At 54.3% G+C, this 27,933-nt stretch overlaps 3 protein-coding genes and 1 non-coding gene across 5 annotated transcripts; 2 read left to right on the plus strand and 2 right to left on the minus strand.

The window, feature by feature from the left end:
- Positions 1-730: 730 nt before the first annotated feature.
- On the plus strand, positions 731-3,132 carry Zfp36 (ZFP36 ring finger protein). Its single transcript, XM_047530078.1, has 2 exons — positions 731-866; positions 1,597-3,132. The coding sequence occupies exons 1-2, from the start codon at positions 825-827 to the stop codon at positions 2,527-2,529; spliced, it is 975 nt and encodes a 324-aa protein (XP_047386034.1). The 5' UTR covers positions 731-824; the 3' UTR covers positions 2,530-3,132.
- A 3,322-nt stretch (positions 3,133-6,454) lies between these two features.
- Trnai-uau (transfer RNA isoleucine (anticodon UAU)) lies at positions 6,455-6,547 on the minus strand. The gene is given in 2 exon segments: positions 6,455-6,490; positions 6,510-6,547. It is a non-coding gene; the product is annotated as a tRNA-Ile (tRNA).
- A 227-nt stretch (positions 6,548-6,774) lies between these two features.
- On the plus strand, positions 6,775-18,067 carry Plekhg2 (pleckstrin homology and RhoGEF domain containing G2). Of its 2 annotated transcripts, none has more exons than XM_047529646.1 (19): positions 6,775-7,698; positions 8,336-8,469; positions 9,171-9,439; positions 9,518-9,618; positions 10,397-10,463; positions 10,587-10,633; positions 10,866-11,016; positions 11,330-11,467; positions 11,657-11,857; positions 12,272-12,364; positions 12,445-12,531; positions 12,901-12,934; positions 13,026-13,127; positions 13,226-13,273; positions 13,351-13,389; positions 13,548-13,564; positions 13,768-13,944; positions 14,280-15,177; positions 15,364-18,067. In XM_047529646.1, the coding sequence occupies exons 2-19, from the start codon at positions 8,361-8,363 to the stop codon at positions 16,911-16,913; spliced, it is 4,128 nt and encodes a 1,375-aa protein (XP_047385602.1). In that variant the 5' UTR covers positions 6,775-7,698; positions 8,336-8,360; the 3' UTR covers positions 16,914-18,067. The 2 variants fall into 2 exon arrangements, with proteins under 2 accessions (XP_047385602.1, XP_047385601.1); XM_047529645.1 differs by lacking the exon at positions 6,775-7,698 and adding an exon at positions 7,958-8,162 and having other exon boundaries at positions 9,168-9,439.
- Positions 18,068-22,854: 4,787 nt separating this feature from the next.
- On the minus strand, positions 22,855-25,541 carry Rps16 (ribosomal protein S16). Its single transcript, XM_047528565.1, has 5 exons — positions 25,381-25,541; positions 25,169-25,270; positions 23,312-23,408; positions 23,154-23,201; positions 22,855-23,058 (listed from the first exon to the last, which is right to left on the minus strand). The coding sequence occupies exons 1-5, from the start codon at positions 25,426-25,428 to the stop codon at positions 22,913-22,915; spliced, it is 441 nt and encodes a 146-aa protein (XP_047384521.1). The 5' UTR covers positions 25,429-25,541; the 3' UTR covers positions 22,855-22,912.
- Between the last annotated feature and the right edge of the window lie 2,392 nt (positions 25,542-27,933).

Genomic DNA, 27,933 nt, shown 5'->3' on the forward strand with positions numbered 1-27,933 from the left:
CCTTTTGCCCCGGCAGATTTCTGTCTCTCTGCAGGTGTTTCTCACAGTTTTTCTCCTTTTTTCCCCGTTTCCCTATGTGCCCCTCCCGTCCCGCTTCTCCTGAATTTGTTTCTTAGGACCGTCTCTGGTTTACCCACCTCCTCCTCTTCCCAGTCTCTCCCTGTGTCGTCGTTTTTGGACTGGGTATTGAACCCAGGCGTGCTTTACTTTACCACTGAGCTACACCCCCAGCCTTTTTTTTTTTTTTCCCCCATGTTGAGACAGAGTTTCACTAAATTGCTGAGGGTCTCACTAAGTTGCTGACGCTGCCCTGGAACTTGTGATCCTCCTGCCTCAGCCTCCCATTCGCTGGGATTACAGGTGTGCGCCACCGCGCCCAGATGTACTAGGTCTCTTGCTGTGTGCCTGTCTTTGTTTTTCTCTCTGCATTTCGTCTTAGCTCTGTCTCTTCCACTGTCTCTCCCCTCCCCAGACTGTCCGTGTCGCAAGCGCACCCTCTCGGCCTCTGCTCCTCTCAATTGCCCCTGGAGCCCCTCCCCCACCCCTGCCCCAGTTCCCTCCGCGCCTTAGTCTCTAGCGCCCCATCTCAGGCTTTCCCGCTGGGTCGTGGCTGCCTACGGGCCAAGTTCAGGCGCATCCTCGCCGGGGGCGGGCGGAAGGGAACTGGTACGAGGCCCGCCGGGCCATGCCGCGGGCGCGCGTCCGGGAAGCGCCCCTTCTGGCCCCGCCCCTCGTGGCCCCGCCCCCCGCTGGCCCTATAAGATGCAGGCTCTCGCCACCCGCAGCAGCCTGACTTCAGCGCTCCGACTTTTGGCCCGCCCTTCATGGCCACCCGCGCCGCCATGGATCTCACTGCCATCTACGAGGTGAGTCCACTCCGACCGACATTCCCGGGGGACCGCACGCCCGACTCTCTACTCCTCTAGCGCCGCAAACTCGGGCCGGGGCCGTCTGCCTCTTTTCTCAGACCAGCCTGATGATCAGGACGTGAAAATGGAGCCCACAACCCCCGGGTCGCGGCCCAAACACGGGTGGGGCGGCTCTGGAGAAGGAAAGCTGGCGCACTTTTCTCAAACTAGGGTTGCCTGGAAGCGGAAATGGCCCCCACACCTGGTTCACCCCCCTAGTTGCCGAGGGCGCGGTTTTGCGCGGAGGCGTTTCTGGGGTTGAAGTTCCACGGTGGGGGGAACCGACTTCTGCCTCCTCTCGGAATCAGTTCCTAAAACCAGAGCCGTGGTCTCCGGGGTCAGCTTTGCCTGGCGCCTCCAGTCATGAAACTGGAGAACCCGATGTGCGATCGTACCCGGGCAGGCCCGGAGCCTTAAAATTGAGGAACAGTGGTGTGCCCTGACTTTGGGACCCCCTCTTGACACATGGGGGGGGGGGCAGGGGTTCCTGGGTCCCTCAGGATGGGCTTCAGTCGTGGATAAACCCAGAACCTCCCTATCGGGAACCTGGGATCTGGCACCCAAGAGTTTGTGTAATCGGGTGGGGCTCAGGCTGGGAGCCCACAAACCGGACTGGCAGGCTCTTGTGCCGTGGGGCGCGGCGTCACCCTGCGTTTTCGGATGTCCTAACCGAACACTGTTCCCACAGAGCCTCTTGTCGCTGAGCCCTGACCTGTCATCGGACCACGGAGGAACTGAGTCCTCTGGACTCTGGAGCCTGAACTCATCTGACTCCAGCTCGTCCGGGGTCACCTCCCGCCTGCCTGGTCGCTCTACCAGCCTGGTGGAGGGCCGCAGCTGTGGCTGGGTGCCCCCACCCCCTGGCTTTGCACCCCTTGTTCCCCGCCCGGGCCCTGAGCAGTCGCCCTCACCCACTTCGCCTACTGCGACCCCTACCACCTCCTCCCGCTACAAGACTGAGCTGTGTCGGACCTTCTCAGAGAGTGGGCGCTGCCGCTATGGGGCCAAGTGCCAGTTTGCCCATGGCCTGGGTGAGCTGCGCCAGGCCAATCGCCACCCCAAGTACAAGACGGAACTCTGCCACAAATTCTACCTCCAGGGCCGCTGCCCCTACGGCTCACGGTGCCACTTCATTCACAACCCCAGCGAGGACCTGGCGAACCCTGGCACCCCCCATGTGCTTCGCCAGAGCATCAGCTTCTCTGGCTTGCCCTCTGGCCGCCGAACCTCTCCACCACCACCAGGCCTGGCAGGTCCTTCCCTATCCTCATGTTCCTTCTCGCCCTCCAGCTCCCCACCACCACCTGGGGACCTTCCACTTTCACCTTCTGCCTTCTCTGCTGCCCCTGGGACCCCTGTGGCCCGAAGGGACCCCACCCCAGCCTGTTGCCCCTCTTGCCGAAGAGCCACTCCTGGCAGCATCTGGGGGCCCTTGGGTGGCCTGGCTCGGAGCCCTTCTGCACACTCCCTGGGATCCGACCCTGATGAATATGCCAGCAGTGGCAGCAGCCTGGGGGGATCTGACTCGCCTGTCTTTGAGGCTGGGGTTTTTGTGCCACCTCAGCCACCTGCAGCCCCACGACGACTCCCTATCTTCAATCGCATCTCTGTTTCTGAGTGACAAGTGCCTGCCTAGTACACATCAGCTGGATCTCAAGGGGAGACACTTGTGCTGTGGGAAACTGGGGGATTCCTAATTTAATCACGTGGCCCTCCCCCCACATTCCATAATGCATTAACCCACTCCCCGCGCCACCCTGGGGCAGGTCCCCAGTGTGCAAACTCAGTGTTCATGGTGTTGGGTGACAGTGTTTTCTGAGGTTCTTAAAAACATGTAGCATATTTGAGGGAACCAGTGAGCCCTCTCCTCTGCCCAGCTCTGTCTCCTGGACTCTGTGCTGTGAATAGTAGGCCCCTATGGTCCCCTCCCGTTTTTTTTCCTAGTCCCGAGGTTCCAGTGTTTGGTGATTGGAGCCTCCCCGAGGGAGAATCCTGGTGCTCAAATTTCCCTCCACAAGCAAGTAGCCAAAGTCATTGCCAAATCCCTCCTCCCAAGCCAGTGGGCCCTTTATTTATGACGACTTTATTTATTCTAATAAGATTTTATAGTTATTTATATATATTGGGTCGTCTGCTTCCCTTGTATTTTCCTTTTTGTAATATCAGAAACAATGGTATAATTATTGTAAGTATGCTATAATAATATATTAATATATATTATCTAAAAGTCTATTTTTGTGGGTTTTTTTTTTTTTTTTTTTTGAAATTTTTAAATAAAAGGAATCTGTGTAAACGAATTCTGGTTTTTTCCGCCGTTTAGAGGGTTAGCGGGGTGGGAAGGATGATGTAACCATTTCTTAGGAGCGGGATAGGGTCGACTGACCTTCCCAAAGCCGAGCGCCTGCGGCGCTTACCTGGCAGGAAGTGACGTCGGCGGACCCGGCCGTTCACCTGAGAGGGCGGGGCCAGGTGAAGTCACCCGGTGAGAACCGGGAGAGCCAGTTCCCAGGGCGTGGGGGGCGCTGCGCTGCGCTCGCGTCTCGTCGGGCTCCTTGACCTAGCTCGGGCGGGGACGGGATGTTTCCGTCCCCACGGGGCCAAGGGGGGCGGGACGGGCGGAGTTGAGAGGACGGAATGTGCCGGAACGCGAGCCCAGGGCGGGCGGGGGCGGCTGGGCGCCTTGGGGCCGCCTCAGCGCTTGAACCTGGGGGACTCAGACCTCCAGGCTGCTGGGGGCGGATGCCCAAAGTCCCAGGAGTCTAGAATCTCAGCACTTTGGGATCTTGGGCTGTGTCGCTTCTAATCCAGACACGACTTGCCATCTAGACGCTCGGGGTCGCATGGTGAACCTCTGCGTCCCGGGACCCTGGTCCTCGGAAATACAGGATTGGGGCCTGGCGGGATCTAGAGGTTCAGGACTACGGAATCCGGGCACGTCTGGACATTGGGAATGCAAGGCCCGGGACTCCAGCCGGGGCGGCCTCTCCAGGCCGGTGTGCGTGGGTCCTGGACGCGCGTCCGGGCGGGGCCCTGGGAGCCGCGTCCCCGGACCATACAAGGCAAGAGGCGTCGGGAGCCGCCCCCCGGGGTAGGGGCGCCGCGCCCGGAAGCCGCCCCGCGTCAGACCTGCGCCCCGCCCCCTCGCCCGCGGTCCCCTCCCTCCCTTGACCCCTCTTTTCTCTCCACTTTCCCTCCTCCCTCCCACTTCCCTCTCCCTTGCTCCCTTTCCCCCTTTGCCTCCAGTTCTTCTAGCCCCTCCCCTCCCAGTACTCCTCTCCCCCAGCCCTTCCAGCCTCCCACCCTCTCCCGTCCCTTATCCCCTCTTCTAGTTGCCCTTCTCCTTTCTTCCCTCCCCGATCTATTTTCCTCCTCCTCATTCTTTCCTCTCGCCCAGCAGCCATTTACCCTCTTCTCTCTCCTCCCCTCCTCAGGCCTCCCTTGTCCCTCTCCTCATCCCACTGGCTGGCTCTGACCTTTGGTCTTCTCTTCCAGGAAACTGCCTCCCTTGTGGGAAAGAGCGCTGGCCCTGGTATGTGGGAGAGATAGAGAGAGAGAGAGAAAGAAACAGGAACTCAGAGACCCGAAGGCAGAGAACAAGAGTGAGCAGTGCCAAAACATTTGCAGAAAGAGACGTGGACGCTGAAACCACGAACACCAGAAAGCAGAAATCTCTGATTGATTCCCAAAACAATAAAACCTGTGCTGGGGGTATAACCAGTGGCAGAGCTCCTGTTTAGCTAAGCAAAGCTCTGGGTTCAATCCCCAGCACCAGCCAAACAACAAAACAAAAAAATCCTCGTCTAAGAAAATGACACCCACCACCAGTGATCAGGACTCAGGCCAGACACCTGGGACCTGGGAGTCCCTTGTCACCTGTCTTGAACCCATACCTCAGGCCAACTGCAGTCCTGATCCACCTTCAAAATAAATACACAGAAATGGACAAACGATTCATCCCCCAGCTCCGCCCTCCCCCACGACCTCTTCCTCCTGGTCCCATCCAGCCTCTACCACTTGAGCCTTCATAGCAGCCTCCTCGATCTGCTTCAGTCCCTGTTCTCTTTCCCCACTCCCCCAGGAGACAAACTAGGGTAGGACACCTGAGGCAGATCACAAAAAGGCAAAGTGCTAAGTCCTCCACACAGCCTTCACAACCTAGCTCCCATCTGCTCCCCAGCACACCACATAACCCAATCATACTGCTTTCCTAGCCACTCCACTAACACATCTGGCACGTCGTGGGCACAGGGCCTTTATGCTGGCTGTAAGGCTAACCCTCTGCCTGGATCACCCCCTGATGTCCCCCAGGCTTACTCCCTTCCCTTGGGTCTTTGCTCAGATGAGATCATCCCTGACTGACATCCCCCTCCACTCTTCATCCTCCCTACCTTGTTCCACTCTCTCCATGATATTTATCACCACCTAACATATAAAATGTACTTCATTCTGCTACAGTGGTGGCACAGGACTGTATTCCTGCCACTTGGAAGACTGGGGCAGGAAAGTCCCAAGTTCCAGGACAGGCTGGGCAACTTGGCTAGACCCTATCTCAAAATTAAAGATATAATAATAGAAAGGACTGGAGATGTGTCTCAGTGATAGGGCGCCCCCAGCTTCAATCCCCAGTACTGCAAAAAAGAAAAAAATTCTTAGGTTCATCACATTCTGCCTTCTCAGTAGAATGTCAAGTCCTCAGGGGCAGAGACCTATCTTGTTTACCACTGTATCACCACAACTAACCAGAACCTGGCACATAATGAGTTTTTGAAATATGAGAAAAACAAGTCGAACCGGTGTGATGGTGCACACCTGTAATCCCAGCCTTCTGGGAGGCTCAGGCAAAAGGATAACTAGTTTGAGGCCAGCCTCCGCAATTACTGAAACCCTGTCTCAAAATAAAAATTTTTAAAAAGGGTGAAGTAGGGCTGGGATTGTAGCTTAGTGGTAAAGCACTGGCCAAGCATGTGTGAAGCACTGGGTACAATTCTCAGCACCACATATAAATAAATAAAATAAAGTTCCATAGACAACTGAAAAAAAAAAAACTTTAAAAAGTGGGGAATGTAGTGCAGGGGTAAAGCGTCCCTGGGTACCATCCCCAGTACCGCCACGGAAATTAAAAAATGGATTAAGAGACGGAGAAGAGAGGGTTAAAAGAGAAAAAATATAGAGAAAGCGGCAAAGCTCTCATACAGTTTTGAGGACCCACAGCCTGTCATACCGCTAAAGTCTTAAACTAGGTAAATCCCATCCTCAACACTGGGGGGAAAAAAAAAGTCATAAACTCAGATTTGCAGACTCAATTCGAAGCTCAGGACATCTGATGAGAGGCGGTACCTCCCTCTGGCGGCAAGAATGGAAACGGCACCTTCCCACCATACAGAACACTTTCCCAACCGACCGTCGCCAAGTTTTTCCAGTCCAAAAATTCAGATGGAAATGTTCATTCCTATAAGTGATGTAGACGTCTGGTTAATTCACAAGACGTGTAAGTAAGAAAACTGATGAGAAAGCTAGGAATGCTCCTGATTTAGGGAAAAAAAGAGTGCTCCAGGTGAGGATCGAACTCACAACCTCGGCATCGCTCCGCCCGCACTGTCTTATAAGTACCGCGCGCTAACCGATTGCGCCACTGGAGCTCCGGCCGCACCCTTGCGCCGCCGAGTCCTTCAGTCATTCTTAGCCACGTGACCTCTCCGGGAAGATCCCGCCCTATACTGTATATGCAAATAGAAATCCTTTGATTGACCAATAGGAAAAAGAGTACGACCAGTTCCGGATTCTCACGCCTCGCAGGCCCTTGCTGTAAAAGGGAAAAGTCTTCGAGGCCCTTGGAATGCGGAGCTGCGGCCTGCCCGAGTACTCGCCTCTTCATGAATATTCAGATTCTAGGGGGAGGGGTCTTAACCCTTCGTTGGCGGGCCTGCCGGAAGGTGGCCCCTCCCCCTCACAGGCGGGAACAGGATGTGAGCCCGGGCAGCAGAAGGGGAGGGGAAGCCTCCGGCGACTGCCCCCCGCCCCACAACTGGGACCCGATTCTCCCGCCCCAGATGTGGCGCTGCCCCAGCCACCGAAGTCCGGTGCCATCCATCCCGGAGCCAGAGGGGTCCAAAGTCTCGGACCCGGGAGTCTGGAATTTCTGCACTGCTTTTTGAGGAACCTCGAAGTCCAGGCCCCCGCGACCCTGCTCGAGGACCTCAGGTGCCCAGCGCCCCCTCCTGGGGGAGCCAGGAGTTCGGGACGTCAGCTCCGCGGGACCCTGGAGGCCGAGCGTCCCGCACCCGCGTTAGAACTCAGGATCCCCGACCGCACATTCCCTCCAAGGGTTCTCAGAAAACCAAGCCCAAGACCCCCGGGTTGGAGAAACTTGGAATCGGACCTCAAGCGCCCCAGCTAATCTGCTTTGGGCTGCAGCAACCACCACTTCCAGGGGACCCAGGAATTTGGGACCCCTTGCGCTCCCGCCTCGAGGTGATTTAGTCCCGGCCCCTAGAGTTAGGGGAATTCACGGATCCGGGTTCCAACTACGGCCCTACCTAGAAGATTCAGGAGTTTGGGTCCCCAGCGCCCGCATCCAGACTCCAGAGTGGAGGCTCCCAGCACCCCCCACTTAGAACACCAAAAAATTCGGACTGCCGGACCGCTTTCCGAGGGATCCAGGATTCTGGTTCCTGGAGCCTGAGAGCCCGAGGCTCACACCCCTAAGTCCCGGCTCCGCGCCTCCCTGGGGACCGGTTTAGAGTCGACTGGGAATTCGGCTTCTGGGCGCGGGCTGGCAGCTCCCCGGGAGGTGAGGAGGCAAGGGGCCCGGGCGGGCTGGGGGAGGGGGCGGCGCCGCTGCTGAACAATGAGGGGGCGTGCCGGCCGGGGGCGAGCGGAGGCGCCGGCGGGAGTTGGGGCTGAGGGGTGTAGGAAGGCGCTGGGGAGCTTTCGGCGGCCGGGACGGTGATCGGGTCTGGAGGGATCGACTAGAGGCGGGTGGAGGGCTTGCGGCCAGCGCCCCAGCGCGCAGTCCTCAGCGGGGGAGGGAGCCGTCTGCAGGACCCTGGCATCCGGTCCCCCAGCCTCCGCCCTCCCCTGGGACCCCGCGGCCTCCCGCCCACGGCTTTTCCCAGCCCTGCCCCTAGCCCTCGGCTCCAGCCAGAACTCGAACGTTCCCAGGATCCTTGATTCTCCGACTCCAGGCAGACGGGACTCCTGGCTTCTGCGACTTGCTCTTTTCATTCTTTGTCTCAACCTTTCCATCTTCTCAAGGTTCTCTCCTTATCCCTCTCTTCCTGTCACTTTGCCTGTCTTCTTATTAGTTCTTCCCAAGGGGCCCCTCCCAGGATTTAGCCCAGCCTTCCAATTCCCAGAGGCCCATCTGTGAATATGGAAGGCTAGGAGGTCTGTGGGGTCCTGTACCCAAGAAGGGGGTCTTTCTGCAGGTTGCTGCTGCCCTGCCTCTGAGCCATGCCTGAGGGAGCCCGTGGACTGAGCCTGTCCAAACCCAGCCCCAGCCCACAGTGCGGTCACCGAGGTCAAGTCTGTGAGTGCCCATCTGTGGGTGAGACTCCAGCAGGTGAGCAACCAGGACAGGTAGAGTTTGTGGGCATTTGTTTCTTCATTCAAAATTTGAGCAGCCCTGTGATTAGTCTATTGCTGGACAATGCTGACCACACAGGGTGACCAAGATGACCCAACCCTGTCCTCATGGAGTTCCTGGTCTGTTGGGAGAGTCAGCTGTTCACAATCAGGGACAGTCCTGAGGGGAAAACCTGGGACCAAGTGGCCAGGGCTGTGGTGGAGACACCCGGGACTGGACTGTGGGAGTCCCGTCTGGGAGGTCAGGCTTCCTGGAGGTGGCTTCAGCAAACCCAGAACTGAAAGGTTAGGAGGAAGGAGTTGGACAAAGACAAGGAAGACTGTTCCCCACCTTGGGAACGGTTTGTGCAAAGACCCAGAGCTACTGTTTTAAGTAATTGAAAGACGTTGAGTGTGAGTGGAGCCCAGGGGAAGATGAGGGGTGGCAGGGGGAAGAGAGCCGGCTGGAGAGATCTGCCCTGGCCACTTCTTACAGGGGCCTGTGGATCTGAGTGTGGACATCAGTCAGAGGGCATGAGGGGTTTATATTCCTGTGAGTGGTAGAGTAAAATGAGATGGGTGGGGCAGAGAGGAAGAGGAGGAAGCCTTTGGAGAGGTTGTTGACCAGGGGAGGTGAGTGTGGGCTGTGGGAGGGGGCACTTAGGGAGAACCCCTGACCCCCCATCTGCATCCCAGCAGCCCCTGCAGCCTCCGCCATGGCTTCCCCTCGAGGTTCTGGGAGTTCCACATCCCTGAGCACCGTGGGCTCTGAGGGAGACCTGGCTCCAGGGCCCACCCCAGCCTGCTCAGCCTCCAGGCCAGAGCCCCTGCCAGGCCCCCCCATTCGCCTGCATCTATCTCCTGTTGAGATCTCTGGTTCAGCAAAACCTTCACGACTGGAGCGTGTGGCCCGTGAGATTGTGGAGACAGAGCGGGCCTACGTCCGGGACTTACGCAGCATCGTGGAGGTGAGGTGGGCCAGCATCCGAAGGCGATGGGGACTCAAGACAGGCCCTTGGCCCCAGTAACTCCAGTCATCCCCATAGGACTACCTGGGTCCACTGCTGGATGGCGGGGTCCTGGGGCTGAGCGTGGAGCAGATGGGCACCCTGTTCGCCAACATTGAGGACATCTATGAGTTCAGCAGGTGAGGTGGGGCAGCAGGGGTGCTGGGTGCTGTCGGGCTATGTCCAAACTCACACCTTGGCGCCCCGTAGTGTTCTGTCCAGGCTGGCACATGGGGTATGGTGACATCAGGCAGAGCTCATGATAGGGCAGTGAGGACCCAGGGGTGTAGGGGACAGGAATCTAAGGGTGTGAATGATGTCCAAACATCAGGACGGAAGCCAGTCATCACAAGTGGGTCTCAGCGCAGTGTCAGGTCTGGGCTCACAATGAATCCAAGAGTCTTGTAGGGCTTGAAGGTCATGGCCATATGAGCATTGTGTGACCAACTTGTCCTGATTTGCTCAGGACTTTCCCAGTTTTAACCCTGTAAGTCCCTTGTTCTGGGAAACTGCTTAGTCCTGGACAAACCAGGGTGGTTGGTCATCCTAGTGAGGAGGGTGTTAGGTTCAAGGATCATGACATCTCTGAGTGCTTTGGTGAGGTCTCAGAATCACAATGAGGTCATGACTTTAGCAGTCACAACACCCTCCCCCCTGGGCCATGGTGCTCCTTTCTAGGTCATGACATAAACCCACCCTCCCCACCCCTGTTCATACCAGCTGTGACAAGGTTTCAGTCTAAGGAATGTGAAGCTGTCCGAAGTCTAAGCAGGTTGCAGCATCCCTTGTAGCCATCAGAGGCCCCCTTCTCTGGACAAGACACCCCCTTGAGAGATCCTAGCTATCATCAAACCCTAGCCCCTGTCCCTCCCATGGGGGACACATGGAGACAGTTCCTCCCCCTCCCCTCCCCCACAGTGAGCTCCTGGAGGACTTGGAGGGCAGCCGCAGTGCAGGGGACATCGCTGAGTGCTTTGTGCAGAGGGTGAGTAAGGCCGGGGTTCTCTGCCAGGACCAGCCTGGCAGTGGGGAGCAGGCCTGGGCTAGGCTGGAGGGGGCCGTGAGGAGCTGGGAGCTGGGGTTTCCCTGACTCGCCTGTCTCCTGCAGAGTGAAGATTTTGACATCTACACGTTGTACTGCATGAACTACCCAAGGTGAGGGGTGGGGAGCCCCTGCTGAGCCCTAGGCTGATGAGCCAGCTCTCCTCCCTGTACCCTCTGGCCAGCCCAGCTCCAACCCCTGCCAGACTGTGACAGTAACTGACCTCCCCGCGTGCCCTTGCCCCTGGCCAGACCCTGACTATCCCCAGACTCTGGCCACTTGCTGAACCCTTCCAGCTTCACCCCTGGAGCTGCTGCTCCTCCCTGACCTGTGCTGTGCCCCCAGCTCCCTGGCCCTGCTCCGGGAGCTGTCACTGTCTCCACCAGCAGCCCTGTGGCTGCAGGAGCGCCAGGCCCAGCTTCGTCACTCACTGCCCTTGCAGAGCTTCCTGCTGAAACCTGTTCAGCGCATCCTCAAGTACCATCTGCTGTTGCAGGTCAGCTGTGGCCCCTGGGGGCCTGACGGGGGGAGGGCAAGGGCTCATCCATTGGTCACCTGGTGCTTCCAGCAGGAGTTGAGCCAGGCCTGCAGAGCTGTCCTCTGACCCTCCCTGCTAGACTCTGCCCCTGGGGAGGCCTCTAGTCCCCGGAAACTGGGCCAGTGTGTGGCGTCAGGCCTCACTGGCAGTCGGACTGGCACCTGATTCCACAGTCGGGTGTGCTCTGTCTGCCCCTTCCTCTGCGTTTCTCCCCTGTGACTCATTTTCTTCTTTTCTTCCCTGTCCTGTGTGCCTGCTGGCGGTGGGGCAGGAGCTAGGCAAGCACTGGGCAGAGGGCCCTGGTGCTGGAGGCCGAGAAATGGTGGAGGAAGCTATTGTGTCCATGACGGCAGTCGCCTGGTACATCAATGACATGAAGCGCAAGCAGGAGCACGCGGCCCGCCTCCAGGTGGCCCGAGAGTGGGCTGGGTTGGCCGAGGGGAGTGCGCTGTGGGCCTTGAGGGGAGGGGTCAGTGCTTCGAGGCAGCCTGAGAGGGTTGGCTCAGACTGCGGGTCCCTGTCGCTAACCCCCTGGTGGCATGTGTATGTGTGTGCCACCCGTTTGTGCCTGTCTCTGTTCCTGGTGGTGTCCCAGTAGGAAGTGCAGCGGCGGCTGGGCGGCTGGACTGGCCCAGAACTCAGTGCTTTCGGGGAGCTGGTGCTGGAGGGCGCCTTCCGAGGTGGCGGAGGGGGCGGCCCCCGGCTGCGAGGGGGTGAGCGGTTGCTCTTCCTGTTCTCACGGATGCTGCTCGTGGCCAAGCGCCGGGGGCCAGAGTACATCTACAAGGGCCACATCTTTGTGAGTTTGGGCATGGGGCCGGGGCTAAACTGTTACCTACCAGGTGTGTTCTGTGCCCTTGTGCCTGTATACCTAAAGCGGGGGAGGACAGCCTGGCATAAAAGTGACACGTTTTCTTGGGTTCAAGTGGGGCTTGAGGCTTGTGGGGGGGGCAGGGCCAGTGGGGTATGGAAGTAGTGATGGGGTGAGATCTGCAAGGGAAGACTGGATCTGCCCATGAGGCAGGCACCTTCATGGGGAACCATGGGGGCCCTGGTGGGAATGGGAACCCAGCAGAAGATCTTACATTGCATCCTTTTGGGGGCGTAGGCCCAGACACACCTCCAAGGGTATCTAAGATAATCTTAATACCCACAAGGCTCAGGGCTAAGCTTAAAGGGCTCTGAGCCAGCCCCCTCCCTGCCCCTCATTCAGTGCTGCAACCTGAGTGTAAGCGAGAGTTCTCGAGACCCTCTAGGGTTCAAGGTGTCCGATCTGACCATTCCCAAGCACAGGCATCTGCTCCAGGTGAGCATAGGGTTGGGTTGGGCTGGCAGGGTCCCCCAATAAATTTCACTCCTGGCTTCCTGACTCCATCGTACCATCAGGCCAAGAACCAAGAAGAGAAGAGGCTGTGGATTCACTGTCTCCAGCGCCTCTTTTTCGAAAACCACCCTGCCTCCATTCCTGCCAAGGTACAGCTCCTGCCACTGTGTGGGACCAGAGGCTGGAGTGCTGGAGACCCTGCCCCCATAGTACCAGAAGACCCTCTGAGGGCAGGGACACTCCTATAACATGATTGCTAAAGATGCAGAATTACACTACCTGGGTTTGAATCCAAGCTTTACCATGATCCTGGCTTTGTGACCTTGGGCAAGTCATTTTTAACCTCTTTGGGTCTCAATTTCCTTACCTGGGGGAATACTAGTGGCCACCTCCCAGGGTGGTGGTGAGGATTCGTGGTCATCAGCCATGTCAGGCCTGACGTGCAGAAGCACCCGTTCATGAGAACGACGTGGTGCGCACAGACCGGCCCCCTTGACCCTGGTCCTTGTCTCTTTCAGGCAAAGCAAGTTCTCCTGGAAAACAGCCTGCACTGTGAGTTGGGGCCTCGGGCTGGGAGGATGTGGGAATTGAGGAATTGCTTCCAAGGAAAAGTAGGCTTGTAGCCCCCAAACTGTCTCCACAGGTGCTCCAAAAAGTAAGCCTGTCCCAGAGCCCCTCACACCCCCACTTGGGTCTCCCCAACCTCGAGATGCTAGAAATTTCACCCCTGGCCGGAGGAATACAGGTAAACGAGGGGAGTGCTGAGTGCTGGCCCGCAGCCCCTCCTCTCCCAGGATCTTGGAGTCAGGCTCATGACAGGATTCTGACCTGCCTTTCCCACAGCTCCATCTCCAGGGCTCTCTGTTGGTCGCCGTGGCCGCAGGCAGTCTGGTAAGTGTCTACCACCTAGAGGTGACCCTGAAATCCACAGAGAACTAGGCTCCTGATATCCCTGTATCCTCCCCCAGAGCCAATGAAGGACCCTTATGCCATGTTTCCACAGAACGGTCAGTGACTGGTCATCCCTGTCTGTTGGTCTGTCTTCTCTTCCCCCAGGGGATAGCCAGGGTGGATGGAGGAAGGGGATGGGGTTACTCATTAATGATAAGGAATGACTCTTTCCTGCGTCTCTCTCCTTCCTCTTCCTCATTTCTCCCATCTCCAGATAAGCCTGGATTCCAGGTAAGAAATATCCTAAGGCAAGGACTGGGGGTCTGGGTCTGTGGAAAAGGAAGTTTCGAGTTCCCAGATCCCGCGTCTGAATAAGAGTGTTGGGGCTTGCATTCCCTTAACTGAAGGAGGGTACTGGGACCCAAAATCAAGGGCCTGGGGAAGGGGGACACGGGGTCCTGCTGGCTCGTGCCTTCCACCCACTCTTCTCACAGCATGCTGGCAGCGAAGGGGAGCTCTATTCCCCTTCAGAATTGCAGACACCAGTTCCAGCCTCTGGACCCCCTGAAGACCTGGAGGATGCTGGGCCCCCTTCGCTGGACCCCTCTGGAACCTCAATCACTGAAGAGATCTTGGAACTGCTAAACCAGAGAGGCCTCCGGGATCCTGGGGTGAGCTGTGGATCTCTCATCATAGTGTTCTTGGGACTCTATTGGTACTGGGGATTTGGTACCAGGGACAGTTACCACTGAGCCATACCCCCAACCCCTTTTCATTTTTTATTTAGAGACAAGGTCTTGCTGAGTTGCTTAGGGCCAGGCTAAGTTGCTGAGGCTGGCTTTGAATTTATGATCCTCCTTCCTCAGCCTCCTGAGCCACTGGGATTATAGGCATGTGCCACAGTGCCCAGCATATTCTTGGGATTATGACTTGGGCAGACAAAGACCAGGGACCTGGTTGACCAACCCACCCTGATATCTTTGGCTTCTTCCCGTGCCTACTACAGCCAGACACCCACGACAATCCCAAGTTCCCCAGAGATTCCCAAGTGCCAAGCAACAACGAACCCCTCACATTCCAAGCCCTGCCCAGCCGGGACTCTTCAGAAGAGGAGGAAGAAGAGGAAGAACTGGAGATGGATGAAAGGGAACCTTCCCCACTCCATGTCTTAGAGGGCCTTGAAAGTCCCAGTGCAGCTGAAATTCCCGACATTCCCAGCCTTACCAAGATTCCTGACATGCCCAGCCTCCCTGAAATTCCCGAAGTTCCCTGCCTTCCCAGTCTCTCTGACATCCCCAGTGTTTTTGAAATGCCCTGCCTTCCATCCATACCTAGTGTGCCTGACATTCCCAGTCTTTCCAATGCTCCTGTTCCCTGTGATTCCTGGCTCCCAGGACCTCTGCAGGAGCCAGCTGAAGCTTTAGCCCTCAGGAGAGAACTGTTCCCTGGAAGCAATCCTGGGAAGCTAGGAGAGCCTCCCTCAGGAAGCAGGGCAGGACAGGAGAAGGAAGGAGAAGGGATATCATTCCCAGATTTCCAGCCCCGGGATATCACCCAAGCTCAGGGATTCCCAGATGAGCTGGAATTTCGCTCTTGCTCAGAGATCCGGAGTGCATGGCAGGCATTGGAGCAGGGGCAGCTGGCTCGGCCAGGCTTCCCAGAGCCGCTGCTGATCCTGGAGGACTCAGATCTGGGTGGAGGCAGTGGGAGCGGGAAGGCGGCAGCCCCACATTCAGAGCGGACCGCGTCCCGAGTGCGAGAGCTGGCCCGGCTCTACAGCGAGCGGATCCAGCAGATGCAGCGGGCCGAGACGCGGGCATCAGCCAATGCCCCCCGCCGCCGGCCACGGGTTCTGGCCCAGCCCCATCCATCCCCATGCCTGCCCCAGGAGCAGGTCGAGCCAGGTGAGGACTGGGTGGGTATGTGGTGAGTGGAGGTGGCCCAAGCTGGGGCACTGGAACCAAAACATCTGAGAGGTTTGGGGACAAAGATGGTGGAGGGCCGACTGGGATCTGATGGCTCAGGTGCTGCTCTCAGTCAGCAAAGGGTTGGCCACAGAATCAGTCCTGACTCATGCACTTTGCTCACAGGGCCCCTGCCTGCCTTTGGACACGTGCTGGTATGTGAACTGGCCTTCCCGCTGACGTGTGCCCAGGAATCAGTCCCCCTGGGCCCTGCTGCCAGAGTTCAGGTTGCTGCACCTTTATCTAGGCCGGGAGGCCACCACGATGGCCCGAGTCGTGACATTTCACATTTGCCTGAGCGAGAGCATCTGGGCATTGACGTTCCCACTACTACCCCTTTACCTGGGCAAGGAAGCCTCTGGAACGTCCAGGCTCCAGCGGCATCACCTTTGCCCCAGGAAGAAGGCCTTCCAAACGTCCAGGACCCAGCTATTTCAACTTTGTCTGAGCAAGGCCACCTGGAGAGCCAAGTTCCTGCTCCCGCTTCTTTGCCTATGCCTAGGAACTGCACGGGTACTCAGGGTCCATCCGCCACCTGCTTTTCTGAGCAAGGGTGCCATGCGGACATCCCGGTTCCAGCCAGCACAGCATTGCCCAAGCAGAGAAGTTGTTCTGATGGCATGGTTTTAGCCAGCAGCTCTTTGCCCGGGCAAGAAGAAGGCCCCCGCAACAGCCAGAACCCAACCAGCATCCTAGGAACTGAACACGGAGGTTCCAGGGATGATCAGCGCCCAGCCACTGCCTGTGTCCAAGCTGTCCACCTTTTGCTGACACATGAAAACAGCCTGGCCCATCAGAGTCCAGCCAGCACCCCACTTCCCTTGTCATGTGACCTACCAGACACTCAGGTTCCAGGTACCTCACCTTTGCCTGCACGTGGAGGCCACCTGGACCATCAGGCTCCACCATCTTTATTCCAAGAACTCCCGGCCGTTCAGGTTCCAGCTGGCACACCCTCGCCCCTGCCACAGGACCTTGCGGACATCCAGAACCAAGCTCTGCCACCTTCACCCAAGCAGGGAGGCCTTCCAGACATCCAGGGCCCAGGTGCTTCACCGCTGCTTCCGGAGCACGGCCTCGTGGACACACAGGCCGCCAAACTCGCGCCTTTGTTGGGGCAGCAGAACCTCACGAACATCCATGTTCCAGCTACCACACCTTTACCTGAGCGAGGAAGCTCTTGGGACACTCAGAGCCTGTTACCCACCCCAGTTCAGACCACCATGGTTTTATCCAAACCAGGAAGCCCTCCTGTGACTCCTGTTGCCAGGTCAGACTCCTCCCCGCCCCAGAGTCCCCCACCCCCTACACGGCAGCTCCTGGGCCCCAATGCAGCTGCCCTCTCCAGGTACCTGGCAGCCTCATACATCAGCCAGAGCCTGGCTCGGCGGCAGGGGCCTGGGGGAGAGGCCCCTGCAGGCACCCGGGGTCCTTGGTCTTCCTCTGCCCCCACATCAAGGGCACCTTCGCCACCGCCCCAGCCCCAGCCCCCACCACCCCCAGCCAGGCGACTCAGTTATGCCACCACAGTCAGCATCCAGGTGGGAGGTGGGGGGCGGCTGCGGCCAGCCAAGGCCCAGGTCAGGTTGAACCATCCTGCTCTCCTGGCTCCCACTCAGGAACCTGTGGGCCTTCGAAGGGCCCAGGGAGCTCCTGATGCCCCTTTCCACACATGAGCCAAGGACTTGACCAGATGCCATGTGCTCTCGGGACTTCACCTGGAAGTTTTGACACAGGTCTAGGAGTGGCTGCAGCTGTCTAGCCCCTGGGATCTGCTGGCCTTGCTACAGCAGGGATAGGGAAGGAGAGGTCATTAATATTTTGTTAATTAACATGAAATTATGTGTGTTTTCCCATTTTGGAGGTGGTGGGGGACAGGACCTGATGAATGGGAAAGTCTGACATGGAGTCAGCTGGGGACTCTCAGATCCTTTGAGAACGATAAGAAATGATTTCAAAGGGGTTTATGAACTGCGTAGTGCTCACCCAGGGAGGCCACTCCTCTAGCAGCACACCCGGTCCACAAGCCCCATGAGGACCTAGCCTTCTCGTTGGTCTGCCTTTCCACTTCTGTTCATCCATTATAACCTCAGCGATCTCTGGTGACATCACATCTTCCAGTTTGTGACCTTGCCTACGCGACTTGATTAGTTGACCATTTCTACCTTTCTCATCCTCACACCCAATCATCATCCACCCCGTGTCCCATTCCATTCCTCTGTCAGGCATCCGCCATCTCCCTGTCCATCTAACACCCAACATCCATCTATCCATATCTTCACCCCTGTCCCCTGTCTGGCTGTTGAGTCCTCCATACATCTCACTCATCCATCTCCAAATCCATCAACGGACCCATCCATTCCTCCTTGCTTGGGTTCTTCTGGGTCTTGGTACTACAAAACTTCAGACATGCTAATACCAGGGCAGATCAGGTTTGGGTTCTGGGAAAAGTGTCCCACGTCTGTCTGGTTACCCTTGGCAACAGCCCTCCGTGTTATGAATATCCCGATTCTTTTGCCCACTCCCACTCTCAGATCCCTTCTCCCCCTCACTTGGGACCTCTGCAGTTCAACATGCTCATGTGGGAGGAGGCTCCCACAAAATAATTCAGGTTGTGGAAACAAAAGGCTTCTTATGGTCGAGGCCTTCTCCCCGCTCCTTCCCGCAGTGGTATGCCCGATGAGAAGCATAATTTAAACAGCTGGTTTGATGAGAAGACCAGCTTCTTTCATCAAACACAACATCTTGTGTTTCAGCGTGTTGTGTTTAATTTTCTGTGGAATTCCCTGAGGCGCCCATGTCATGGCTATAAATTCAGGTCCCATATTTACTTGGTGTATGACCTTCCTCTCTGAGCCTGTCATCTACAAAATGACAACAGTACCTGCCTCTTAGGAAAGACCCTAGTATCCAGTGTGTGTATCTTCCAATGTCACAAATGTGTCTGCACTTCTGACCAAGGGTAACATTCAAATCACAGATCCTCCAAGATCTAATCCCTCCCTACTGAAGAAAGCCCCTAGGATAGGAGCCTAGGAATCGATTTTAGTACTAGCTAAAACCAGGCACATACACACAGTCTGGTGTGACTCAGTGCTTGGTGCATGTCTGCAATCCCAGCAACTTAGGAGACTGAGGCAGGAGGATCCTGAGTTTGAGGCCACCCTGGGCAATTTAGTGAGACCCTGTCCTGCCTCAAAATGTGAAAGGGGTTAGGAATATAGCTCTGGTACAGTGCCCTTGGTTCAATACCCAATACCAAACAAAACAAAACTGATATTTATTGGGTACTAGCTGCATACCAAAAGTGTTACAGGCACTTTATGTGAGGTGTCACTCTTGTTCTTCACAATATCCTTAAAAGGCAAGTGAGGGTGGGGTTGGTTGGTTGTTTGGTTGCCCTGCATTGAACCCAGGCCTCACATGTGCTTGACAAATGCTCTACCACTGAGTTGCACCCCAGTGCTCGAGGGATGGGTTTTAATCACTCAAGATGGGAAAAATGAGGCAGAGATCACAAGGAACTTACCCAGGGTACAACCAGGAAGGGGCAGATGGAATAAGTCCACACAGGCTGGTTCAAGTCTTGCGCTCTTAAATTTGAGTGCCTATCCAATGCCATGTCATTCTTGCCACCAAGAGGCATAAGAGCAGGTGTTTCTTTGACCCCAGGAGGCTTATGGCCAGGTGCTCCTCGGGTCCCAGTGATTGAAGCTTAGCTGAGCGAGGCAGCAGCACAAGGCCTGGCTCCTGCTCAAGTTTGTTGGATGGCTACTGTGCACCAGGGCCAAGCGAAGTCTTGAGGGCCCACGGTGGAGGTGGACTCTTCAGTCTGCAGTAATCAGGACTCCACTGCAGCCTCCTGGAGGTCAGGCCTGAGCAGCACATTCCCAGCCTCCCCCAGCTGTACATTCCCTGAAGGAAAGTTCCCAGCCGGCCTGAGCTCCCAGTGGCGCCGGAATTCCCGGTATTTAAAGAGACAGGGAGGGGAAAAGGGGCTGTCTACTCTTAAGACCTGGAATAGGGAAGGAGAGGCAGCCTTTTTCCAGATGTGCCCCAGCTGTGCTTCTGGGAGGGAGCCAGGAGCCTCAATAAAGGGGTCTCTGGACCCTTTGGGAATACCATGGGCCCTAGGCCTGCCTCACCCCTCCTCCTGGTGTCTGAATTCCATTCCTCCTGCCCAACTCCTACTTGCTTTAGGGTGTTTTTTTTTTTTTTTTTTTTTTTTTTTCTTTTTAAATGGTACTGGGATCTGAGCCCAGGGGTCTTCTACCAATGACCTACATCCCAAACCCGTTTTAAAATGTTGAGTTTGCCTTAGCCTCCAAGTCACTCGGATTAGTTATGAACCACTGTGTCCAGCTAGGAGCGTTATTGAGCGACAGCCAGTCTGCCTGCTGTGTCTTTTTTTGGAGATATAGCCAAAATCAGGTTCCAAAAGTTAAGGGTTAAGCTGGGTGTGGTGGAACTGCCTATAATTCCAGCAGTTTGGGAGGCTGAGGCAGGATTGAGTTCAAAGCCAGCCTCAGCAGTTAAACAAGGCCCTAAGTAACTCATTGAGACCCTATCTCTAAATATAAAAAATGGCTGAGGATGCGGCTTAGTGGTTGAGTGCCCCTTAGTGTTAAAAAAAAAAAAAAAAAAAAATGAAGGGGTTAAGCTGGCTGTTGTGGCATGTCTGTAGTCCCAGCTCCTCTGGAAGCAAAGTCAGGAGGGTCGCTTGAGCCCAGGAATTAGAAGTCAGCCTGGGTAACAGTGAAATCCCATCTTAAAAAGGAGGATGGGGGGACCTTGGAGAAGTCTAAGAAAGGGGTGGTGCCCTCCTAACCCCATCAACCCAAGTTAACTCCAGCTCCAATGCAACTGCAGATTGCTGTTTTGCCACCAGGGTAGTTTTCCAATCCAGTAATATTGGGGACACCAGAATTACCACCCTCACAGGGTCACCTCAAGGATACATCCAGCAACACTTTACCAGATATCTAGTTGGTGTTCAATGAACTCAACTCCCCTTTACTTCCATGTCAGCATCAGCGCTATCCCAACTTTCCTCAACAATGGGAATGTTCTGAGCAGCCTAAATTGGTGACCAACATGGCTACTGAGCCCTAGTGTGACTCTTATCATGGGTAAAGAGGTATACAAATAAGAGTACTGGACAGCGACCTCAGAAGCTGTCAAACTCCTGGTAACTGGTAAGTGCAGCACCCCTCTACACTGGACGCAGAGGTTGACACTGAAAGACCACCATCCCCAACCAGCTCACTAGTTTCCGAGTCCCTGGCCACTCAACTACTTCAAGTTCAAATCCAGAGCACTTTCCAACACCCCTGGAAGAACATGGGCTGTGGTCGCTGCCTTGTCCCCAGATCAACACATGGCTTAGGTGTTCAAGGGGTGCCAGTGAGCAAACCAGACAAGAATCAACCCAGTTACTGAGGGTGCTCTTCCAGCAGACCCTGGCTCAGATGGCATCTCCCCCAGGAAGCCCACCAGATCCTCCAGGCAGGGCTCACTATCTTTTGTGGGCCCAACCCTCTTGGGCTTCTCCCACAGGTGGCATTGAGCTGCTGTGACCTAACTAAGGACTGTGGGACAGGGACAGGGAGAGGCTCTTAGATTTGTGGCTGTCTAGTGTATTTAGAGCCCAGGTTCTTCCACTGCTCAACTGCATGTCACTCACACTTTACTACGTGCCCTGGGGCAAGTTACTTCCTGGTGCTTTTCCTTTTCTCCTCCACAAAATGGGGAAAACCCTAAAGGTGACATTCCCAGCAGCACCTTGCTTCTAGGTATTCCCTGTATGCTGGCTCCATAACACCACAGGCCTAACCGATGAGCACTTGATCCCATCTAATAAAAGGATGGACCCTATAAAGACAGAGTCGTACAGGGCATGGTGGTGCATGGCTACAATTCCAGGGATGCAGGACGCTGAGGCAGGAGACTGACAAGTTCAAGGCCAGCTAAGAGAGACCCTGTTTGTTTTTTTTTTTTTTTTTTCCAAAAAAAGGACTGGGGATGTGGCTCAGTGGTTAAGCACCCCTAGGGGTTCAACCCCTAGGGCCAAACACAAAAAACAAGTTGCCACATTGAGCACAATAGGAACTACCTTTAGGACAGGGATAGCCTCCCGAGCAGATAATACTGACACCTGAAAGATGAAGCTAGTCATGGGTGTCAAGAAAACTGAAGCACATGCTATGTGTGAGGCTCCAGGTTCAACCTCCAGCACACAAATAAACCTGTCAGGTACAAAGACTCACATGAGCAAGAGCAGAAAAGGAGACTGGCATGGGCTGGATGGAATCTACCAGGACTAAAGCTGACAGGATAAATTTTTCTTAAACCTGTTATTTGGCCCTTTTCCCCAGGTCTGTCTTAATATACTCTTGGTCAGCATCACACACACAAACATGTACACATGTATATCTACATTTTGCTTTCTCAACCCCAGCACAGCTCTCAGCTGCCAACTTCACAGATTACACCTAGGTAGTTTCCTCTTGATTTCTCTGTATTAATCTTTTTTTTTTTTTTTTTGGCACCAGGTATTGAACTCAGGGGCACTCAACCACTAAACCACATCCCCAGCCCTATTTTGCATTTTATTTAGAGACAGGATCTGAGTTGTTTGGCACCTCACTTTTGCTTAGGCTAGCTTTGACCTTGTGATCCTCCTGCCTCAGGCTCCTGAACCACTGGGATTATAGGTATGTGCCATTGTGCCCAGCTCTCTGTATCAATCATTAGTGATGTTACCCATTTCCTCTGCTCTTCCTGCCACTAAAACAACAGGCTAGGTGTGGTGGTATATGCCTGTAATCCCAGCAATCAGAAAGCTAAAGACCACTTAAGATCAGGAGTTGAGAGCAGCCTGCACAAGACCAAGAACCCATGTGGGGCTGGGGCTCAGCATTTGCCTAGCATGTGTGGTACACTGGTTTCGATCTCCAATAACACATAAAACTAAATAAGCAAAGGTACTGTATCTTTCTACAACTAAAACTAAAAGAGAACCCACACCCATGTGGGGCGAGGAGAGACAAGAAACAAAACAAAAACAGTCAGCAGTGGGCACCAGTGTAGCTCAGTGATGAAGCACAACAGGGAGAAGAGGGAGATTCCTCAGCACATATGAGGCTCCTACATTTGAATCCCAGAACCCAAAACACCAGCAAAAGGACGGAAAAAACAGAGCATGCTGGACTGTGGCATGAGCCTGTAGTCCAAGCTACTTAGGAGGCTGAGGCATAAGGACCACATCAGCCCAGGAGTTTGAGGGCAGCCTGGCAATTTAGGGAGAAACCCTCCTCTTAAAAAACAAAAACAAAACAACAACAACAAAAAAGAAAACAAAACACACACCAAACCCACACATCTGCTAAACTCTACAGCTACCAAACAGAACCCCTGCCACACCAGCTGTGCACTGCGTTCTACTGGAAGTGTAGGGAAATAGATCCTGTCTGCTCCAACCTGGCACCTCTACCCCCCAACCCCAGAGCAAGCACTTCTGGGAAAGGTTAAAATCGCCACCAGCAATGAGATGGGGCATTTCCTGCTACATTTTAATTAAAGATTCACTACCACAGAAGACCATAGCACAGTCCTTAGAACCTTAATATTCCACACTGTTTTATTACAAAGGTGAACTCTGATCCTTGTGATGGGCTTATCGATAGGACTTCTGGTAGCGAGCACGAGCACCAGGACCTCCAAACTTTTTGGACTCGCAGCGACGGGGGTCAGCTACCAGCAGGGTTCGGTCATACTGGATGAGGATGTCTTTGATCTCCTTCTTGGAAGCCTCATCTACATCTGGAGATGAAAAAGTGTAAAAATTTAGATAATCACAGAAGTCCTAGACTTGGTCCCCAAATACCCACCTCCACTAAGGACGCTCTCTCACTCACATTTCTGGTAATAGGCCACCAGGGCTTTGGAGATGGACTGACGGATAGCTGTAAGGAAGACAGACATAATAAAAAGATATGTGAGCTTGTGAAGGACCAAGACTAGGGCCTTGCTACTAGGCCATCTCATACCCATGTGTCCAGATCCTGGGACTCACCATAAATCTGGGCCACATGACCACCACCCTTCACACGGACCCGGATGTCCACGCCAGCAAACCGCTCCTTGCCCAGAAGCAGAACAGGCTCCAGTAACTACAGAAATAGGGGAAATGAACAGGGTGGGCTTTTAAGTTACAAGCTAGGCAGCTCAGTCACCTCACTGAGCACTCCTTATCTTTCACTATGTGACTTCTGCCACCACCAGCTTAGGAATACTGGAAGGAGATCTAGTTGTCACCAAAGGCCTCTCTACAGGGCCAGAAGAAGGAAAGATTCAAAAAGGCCAGGTAAAAGACTAACACAATGGCAAGAAACAGGAAAAGTAAAGGCAACCTGATCTGAGATCCTTCCTTTTTATGTCCCTCTCTGGATGTTGGATACCCCAGCTCTAAGATGAGTTCCCAGAATGCTAAACAGTAAAAAGCATGCTAAGGGAACTACCAAGACCATTTTCCAAACATGGAAAATGCTGCTTAGAGCTGCTTAGGTAGCTTTCTGAATTCCCTGCCTGAGCTCTCTGTCCTCCCATTGAGCCTCATGCTGATTTCCAAAAGAATTACACTGCAAACTCTGCCATGTTCCTCCTTTCCCAACTCTAGGTCTTTTTGCCAGTGCCTATAATAAACGTGTGTGTGTGTTTTTTTGGGGGCGGGGCAGGGTGTTTTTCCCCCCCCTCAGCTGCTGACTTCACAGATTCAGCAGGGATTGAACCCAGGAGTGCTTTACCACTGAGCCACACCCACAGCCCTTTTATTTTTTGAGACAGGTTCTCACACAGTTGCTGAGGTTGGCCTCAAACTTGTGATCCTCTTGCGTTAGGCTTCAAATTACTAAGATTACAGCATTGCTAGGATTGCACCTTGGCCCAGCTAGACACATTTTTGTCTTTCTTACTTTGGTCTGAGCTAACAGGTCTCCTTCTTCCACCCCTTCCCAAGCCTTTGGGCTCAACATTCCAGCTATGACCACTTTGGATCAGTTTCTGATATTAAGTCCAGTCCTTCCCCACTAGCCTGAGAGCTTCATGAACGCACCCGAGTTACTACTCTGTCCCCAAAATTCAACAAAGAATACACAGACAAATCCTTCAAACTAACAGCCAACAATAAACTACCATATTCGATATCTGCTATCTTAGACACCATGCAATGTAGGTGTTCTTTCCTTTTGAAAGTACTTGACTTTAAAAAAGAAACACATCTTCCATACATGCCAAGAAACTTTCTCAGAGAATCTTAATTTGACCTCACAATCTATAAAAATAGAAATTATCCGTTTCTCAGGTGATGGACCCAAGGCAGAGAAAACCCACTAACTTGCCTTAAGTAAAGGCAGCTAAAGAGGCAGAAACTAGATTCCAATTTCCTTCCTTTCTGAGTCCCGCCCCAAATTCTAAACAGGGAGCAGAGGAACCCCTATCACCACCGAGCATTTAAACACACCCTAATTCAGTTTCTGGTCCTAACAACTATTGTATTGCGTTCAGACACTTGAGATTTATCAGGAACAAAACACTGATCCTTGTGCTCGAAGAACCTAAGGAAGGAAAACATACAGCCAGGAAGAATAAACTCTGGTATTCCCGTTGCTAGTTGGAAAAATATCCTGATTGAAAAATATTCTAGTTTACAAAGCACTCCCTAGACCCTCTACATCCACGTTTTCATCTTCCCAATTCGGTTTTTACATCTAAACCCAAGTCCAGCTCTATTAATAAGTGTTCCCTTTTTATGCTCCCAACTCAGTTCCTGAATATTGCGCTGCTAACACTAGCTCACTCCGCTTCCAAGATCGGTAACATCTCTGTCTCCAAGATGGAGCCCTCCACTCGACGCCCATCCGCATCCCAGTACCTTGTATTGCAGCGTGCGCGGCTCGATCATCTCCAGCGGACGCCCATTCACCTTAATAAGGCCGTTGCCCCGTTTGCAGTGCGCCACAGCAGTGGCCGTCTTCTGCGGAAAAGGAAGGCGCCAGAGTGGCCGTACGAGCTTTAGGTCCTGGCTCCCAGGGAGACCCCAGACCCGAGCCTCCCCTGACCCCACCCACCCAGCGCCTGGCCTACCTTGCGTCCGAAGACTTGTACGGACTGAAGTGGACCCTTGGACGGCATGGCTGCGAGCGTAGAGAGAAGTCCTCACCGCGCGGCGCTGCAACCGGAAAAGGGAAGCTCGGGGGTCACCCAAGCCACTTTTCAGGGTCTGCGCAGGCGCTCTGAACGCTGCGCCGCGACAGTTGGACGCTTTACGGCTGACGTTTAGTCGGGGGCGGGGCCACTGATAAACTGCGGGACACCCGCCCTGCCTCACGGCGGGGGAGGGCGGAGCCTGAGAGGTGGAAGAGGCGGGGTCGGGGAGCGAAGCTTGCAGCGGAGGACCTCAGAGAGAGGGTGTCCTTGGTAGCTGGCGTCGTGATCAGCTTCCGCCGTTTTCCTTGAGAGCAGGGTTCTGTGATGATCTCCCTCCGCCCCTCTCTAAGTCTGTACTAACCCTCCTATCACCCGTCATTTCCACTCCTCTGGACTCCCTCCTCCCCATCAATCTTCCCTCCCGAATCCTACATGAAATCAAGCTGGATTCCGAGAATCTTAGCCCCAGAACCCACTTCCTTGGAGAGTTCTCTCCCAGAAACCCCGGTCCGGGCTTCCTCCCCCAGAATCTTCCTTTCATCAGAATTTCCTTCCGGGATCTCCTCTTCCCAGAACTCAGACTTCCCAGAAGCCTCTGAAGAGGTCACACCCTGGACTTCTCTTTTTCCCCAGTCCCCCTCCACTCCGGGCCCTCTTCCCCACAATCATTTTTCCCAGAATCTTCCTTTCTTCAGGACCCACTCCTCCTGGAGTCCCCCTTCTAGAAACTCCCTTTCCTAGGAGAACCCATCTTTCCCAGGATACTTCCCGGAGAATCCCCTTTCACAAAATCTTTCAGAGTCCCCTCCTCAAATCTACCATTCCCCAGAACTGTTTTTCCTTTTCTTTAAATAATTAATTTGGTACTAGAGATTGAACTCGGAGTACTTTACCACTGAGCTACATCCCCAGTCCTGTTTGTTTGTTTTACTTTGAAGCAAGTTCTTGCTACCTTGCTTAGGGTTTTGCTAAGTTGAAGAGGCTGGCTTTGAACTTGGGATCCTCCAGCTTCAGCCTCCAGTCCCTGGGATTACAGGTGTGTGCCACTGTGCCCAGTTTTCTCCAGAATTTCTATTCCTTTGGAGACTCTTTTTCCCTTTGGAGAATTTCCCCTCATAGAATGCCCCTGTTCAGGATCTGTACTCTAGAATCCCCTAAGTAATCTCTTTACTCCCCAAAGCCACCCCGTCCCCACAGAATTCTCCATCACCAGTCCCCCAATCCCATCTAAGAAACCTTAGGTTTGGGTTGTCCCCTCCCCCACAGACTTAACGCCCATTATTCTCCTTAGCAAAGGGATGGAGGGAGCCCACAATTGCCTCAGTTTCATAGGCAGAACAGGGTCTGGTGTCCAAGGCTCAAGGGGCATTGGCTTACCTTGCCTCATAGGATGGAGATGGTGAAGCCTGGCCTGAAGAGCAGGGCTGGGCCCAGAGTGAGGTCCTCCAGTCCAGGCTTTGTGTGTGTGTGTGTGTGTGTGTGTGTGTGTGTGTGTGTAAGAGAGAGAGAGAGAGGAATGCTGGGAATGGAACTCACAGAGCATTTCCTGTAAAGGATAAGAGAGGAAGAGAGACTGGAGGGAAGAAGAGAAGGAGCACCAGAGACATTCCTGAAAGAATAAATGAGACAGCACAAGAGAGAAGCAGACACAGGGGCTGGGGGTATAGCTCAGTGCTTGCCTAGCATGCACAAAAATCTGGGTTTGATCCCCCAACACTGAAAAAGAAAAAAAAAGGTGGGCATGGTGGTGCACTCTTGTAGTAATCCCAGTGACTTGGTCTACTGAGGCAGAAGAACTGAAAGTTCAAAGCTAGCCTCAGAACTTTGTGAAGCCCTACACAACTTAGTGAGATCCTGTCTCACCAAAATAAAAGATAAAAAGCCAGCCTCAGCAATTTAGCAAGGCTCTAAGCAACTCAGCAAGACCTTAAAAAGGGCTGGGGATGTGGTTTAGTGGTAAAGCGCCCATGGGTTCAATCCTCAGTACTAAAAAATAAATAAAATGCATGCTCTACTTCCTTTGGAGCCAAATGGGATGGAGGGGGAGTTCAAACTCTCCAGGCTCTAGGTAATCCTCATGCTTAAGTCTTGAGTCTCTCTGAGCTTGGCGGTCCAGGGCTCTTGCTCCTCTGTGGTCACAGCTTCCCCAGCCTCTTGGAGAACATTCCTTGAATATCTGTGGCTTGAGTGAAGCTGGCAGGGGAAGGGTCGGGGCAGTTCTCCTCACCCACTCCAGTCTTACAGCCCCATTCCCTTCCTCTGAACTTCTCTTCTTGAACACTGGGTTGGGGACCAGAGAAAACCTAGAGGGGCAAGGCATCCAGTTTTCTCTGGATCATCCTTCTGCTCATAGGGCTTCGGGGAGCCCAGGACCCCCTTTTTACTTCCTCATTGCCACATGAAGATGTTAGTGAGGGGGGCAGAGCTGGCAGACCCACAAGCTGACTGAGGAAGTTCAAGCGCTCCTCCAAGATTTGATTCTCCTTCTAA

The sequence above is a fragment of the Sciurus carolinensis genome, chromosome 16 (assembly GCF_902686445.1).
Source record: "Sciurus carolinensis chromosome 16, mSciCar1.2, whole genome shotgun sequence".
Classification (NCBI taxonomy): Eukaryota; Metazoa; Chordata; class Mammalia; order Rodentia; family Sciuridae; genus Sciurus; species Sciurus carolinensis.

Bases quoted from the DNA above. Each gene is read 5' to 3' on its own strand.
- Zfp36 (XM_047530078.1), top strand. From the start codon at position 825: ATGGCCACCCGCGCCGCCATGGATCTCACTGCCATCTACGAG. The intron at 867-1,596 runs GTGAGTCCACTC...CTGTTCCCACAG, and splicing joins ATCTCACTGCCATCTACGAG to AGCCTCTTGTCGCTGAGCCC.
- Plekhg2 (XM_047529645.1), top strand. From the start codon at position 8,361: ATGCCTGAGGGAGCCCGTGGACTGAGCCTGTCCAAACCCAGCCCCAGC. The intron at 11,017-11,329 runs GTCAGCTGTGGC...GCGGTGGGGCAG, and splicing joins AGTACCATCTGCTGTTGCAG to GAGCTAGGCAAGCACTGGGC. The intron at 15,178-15,363 runs GTGAGGACTGGG...CTTTGCTCACAG, and splicing joins CCAGGAGCAGGTCGAGCCAG to GGCCCCTGCCTGCCTTTGGA.
- Rps16 (XM_047528565.1), bottom strand. From the start codon at position 25,428: ATGCCGTCCAAGGGTCCACTTCAGTCCGTACAAGTCTTCGGACGCAAG. The intron at 23,409-25,168 runs GTACTGGGATGC...CTATTTCTGTAG, and splicing joins CGCGCACGCTGCAATACAAG to TTACTGGAGCCTGTTCTGCT. The intron at 23,059-23,153 runs GTGAGTGAGAGA...TTTCATCTCCAG, and splicing joins GGTGGCCTATTACCAGAAAT to ATGTAGATGAGGCTTCCAAG.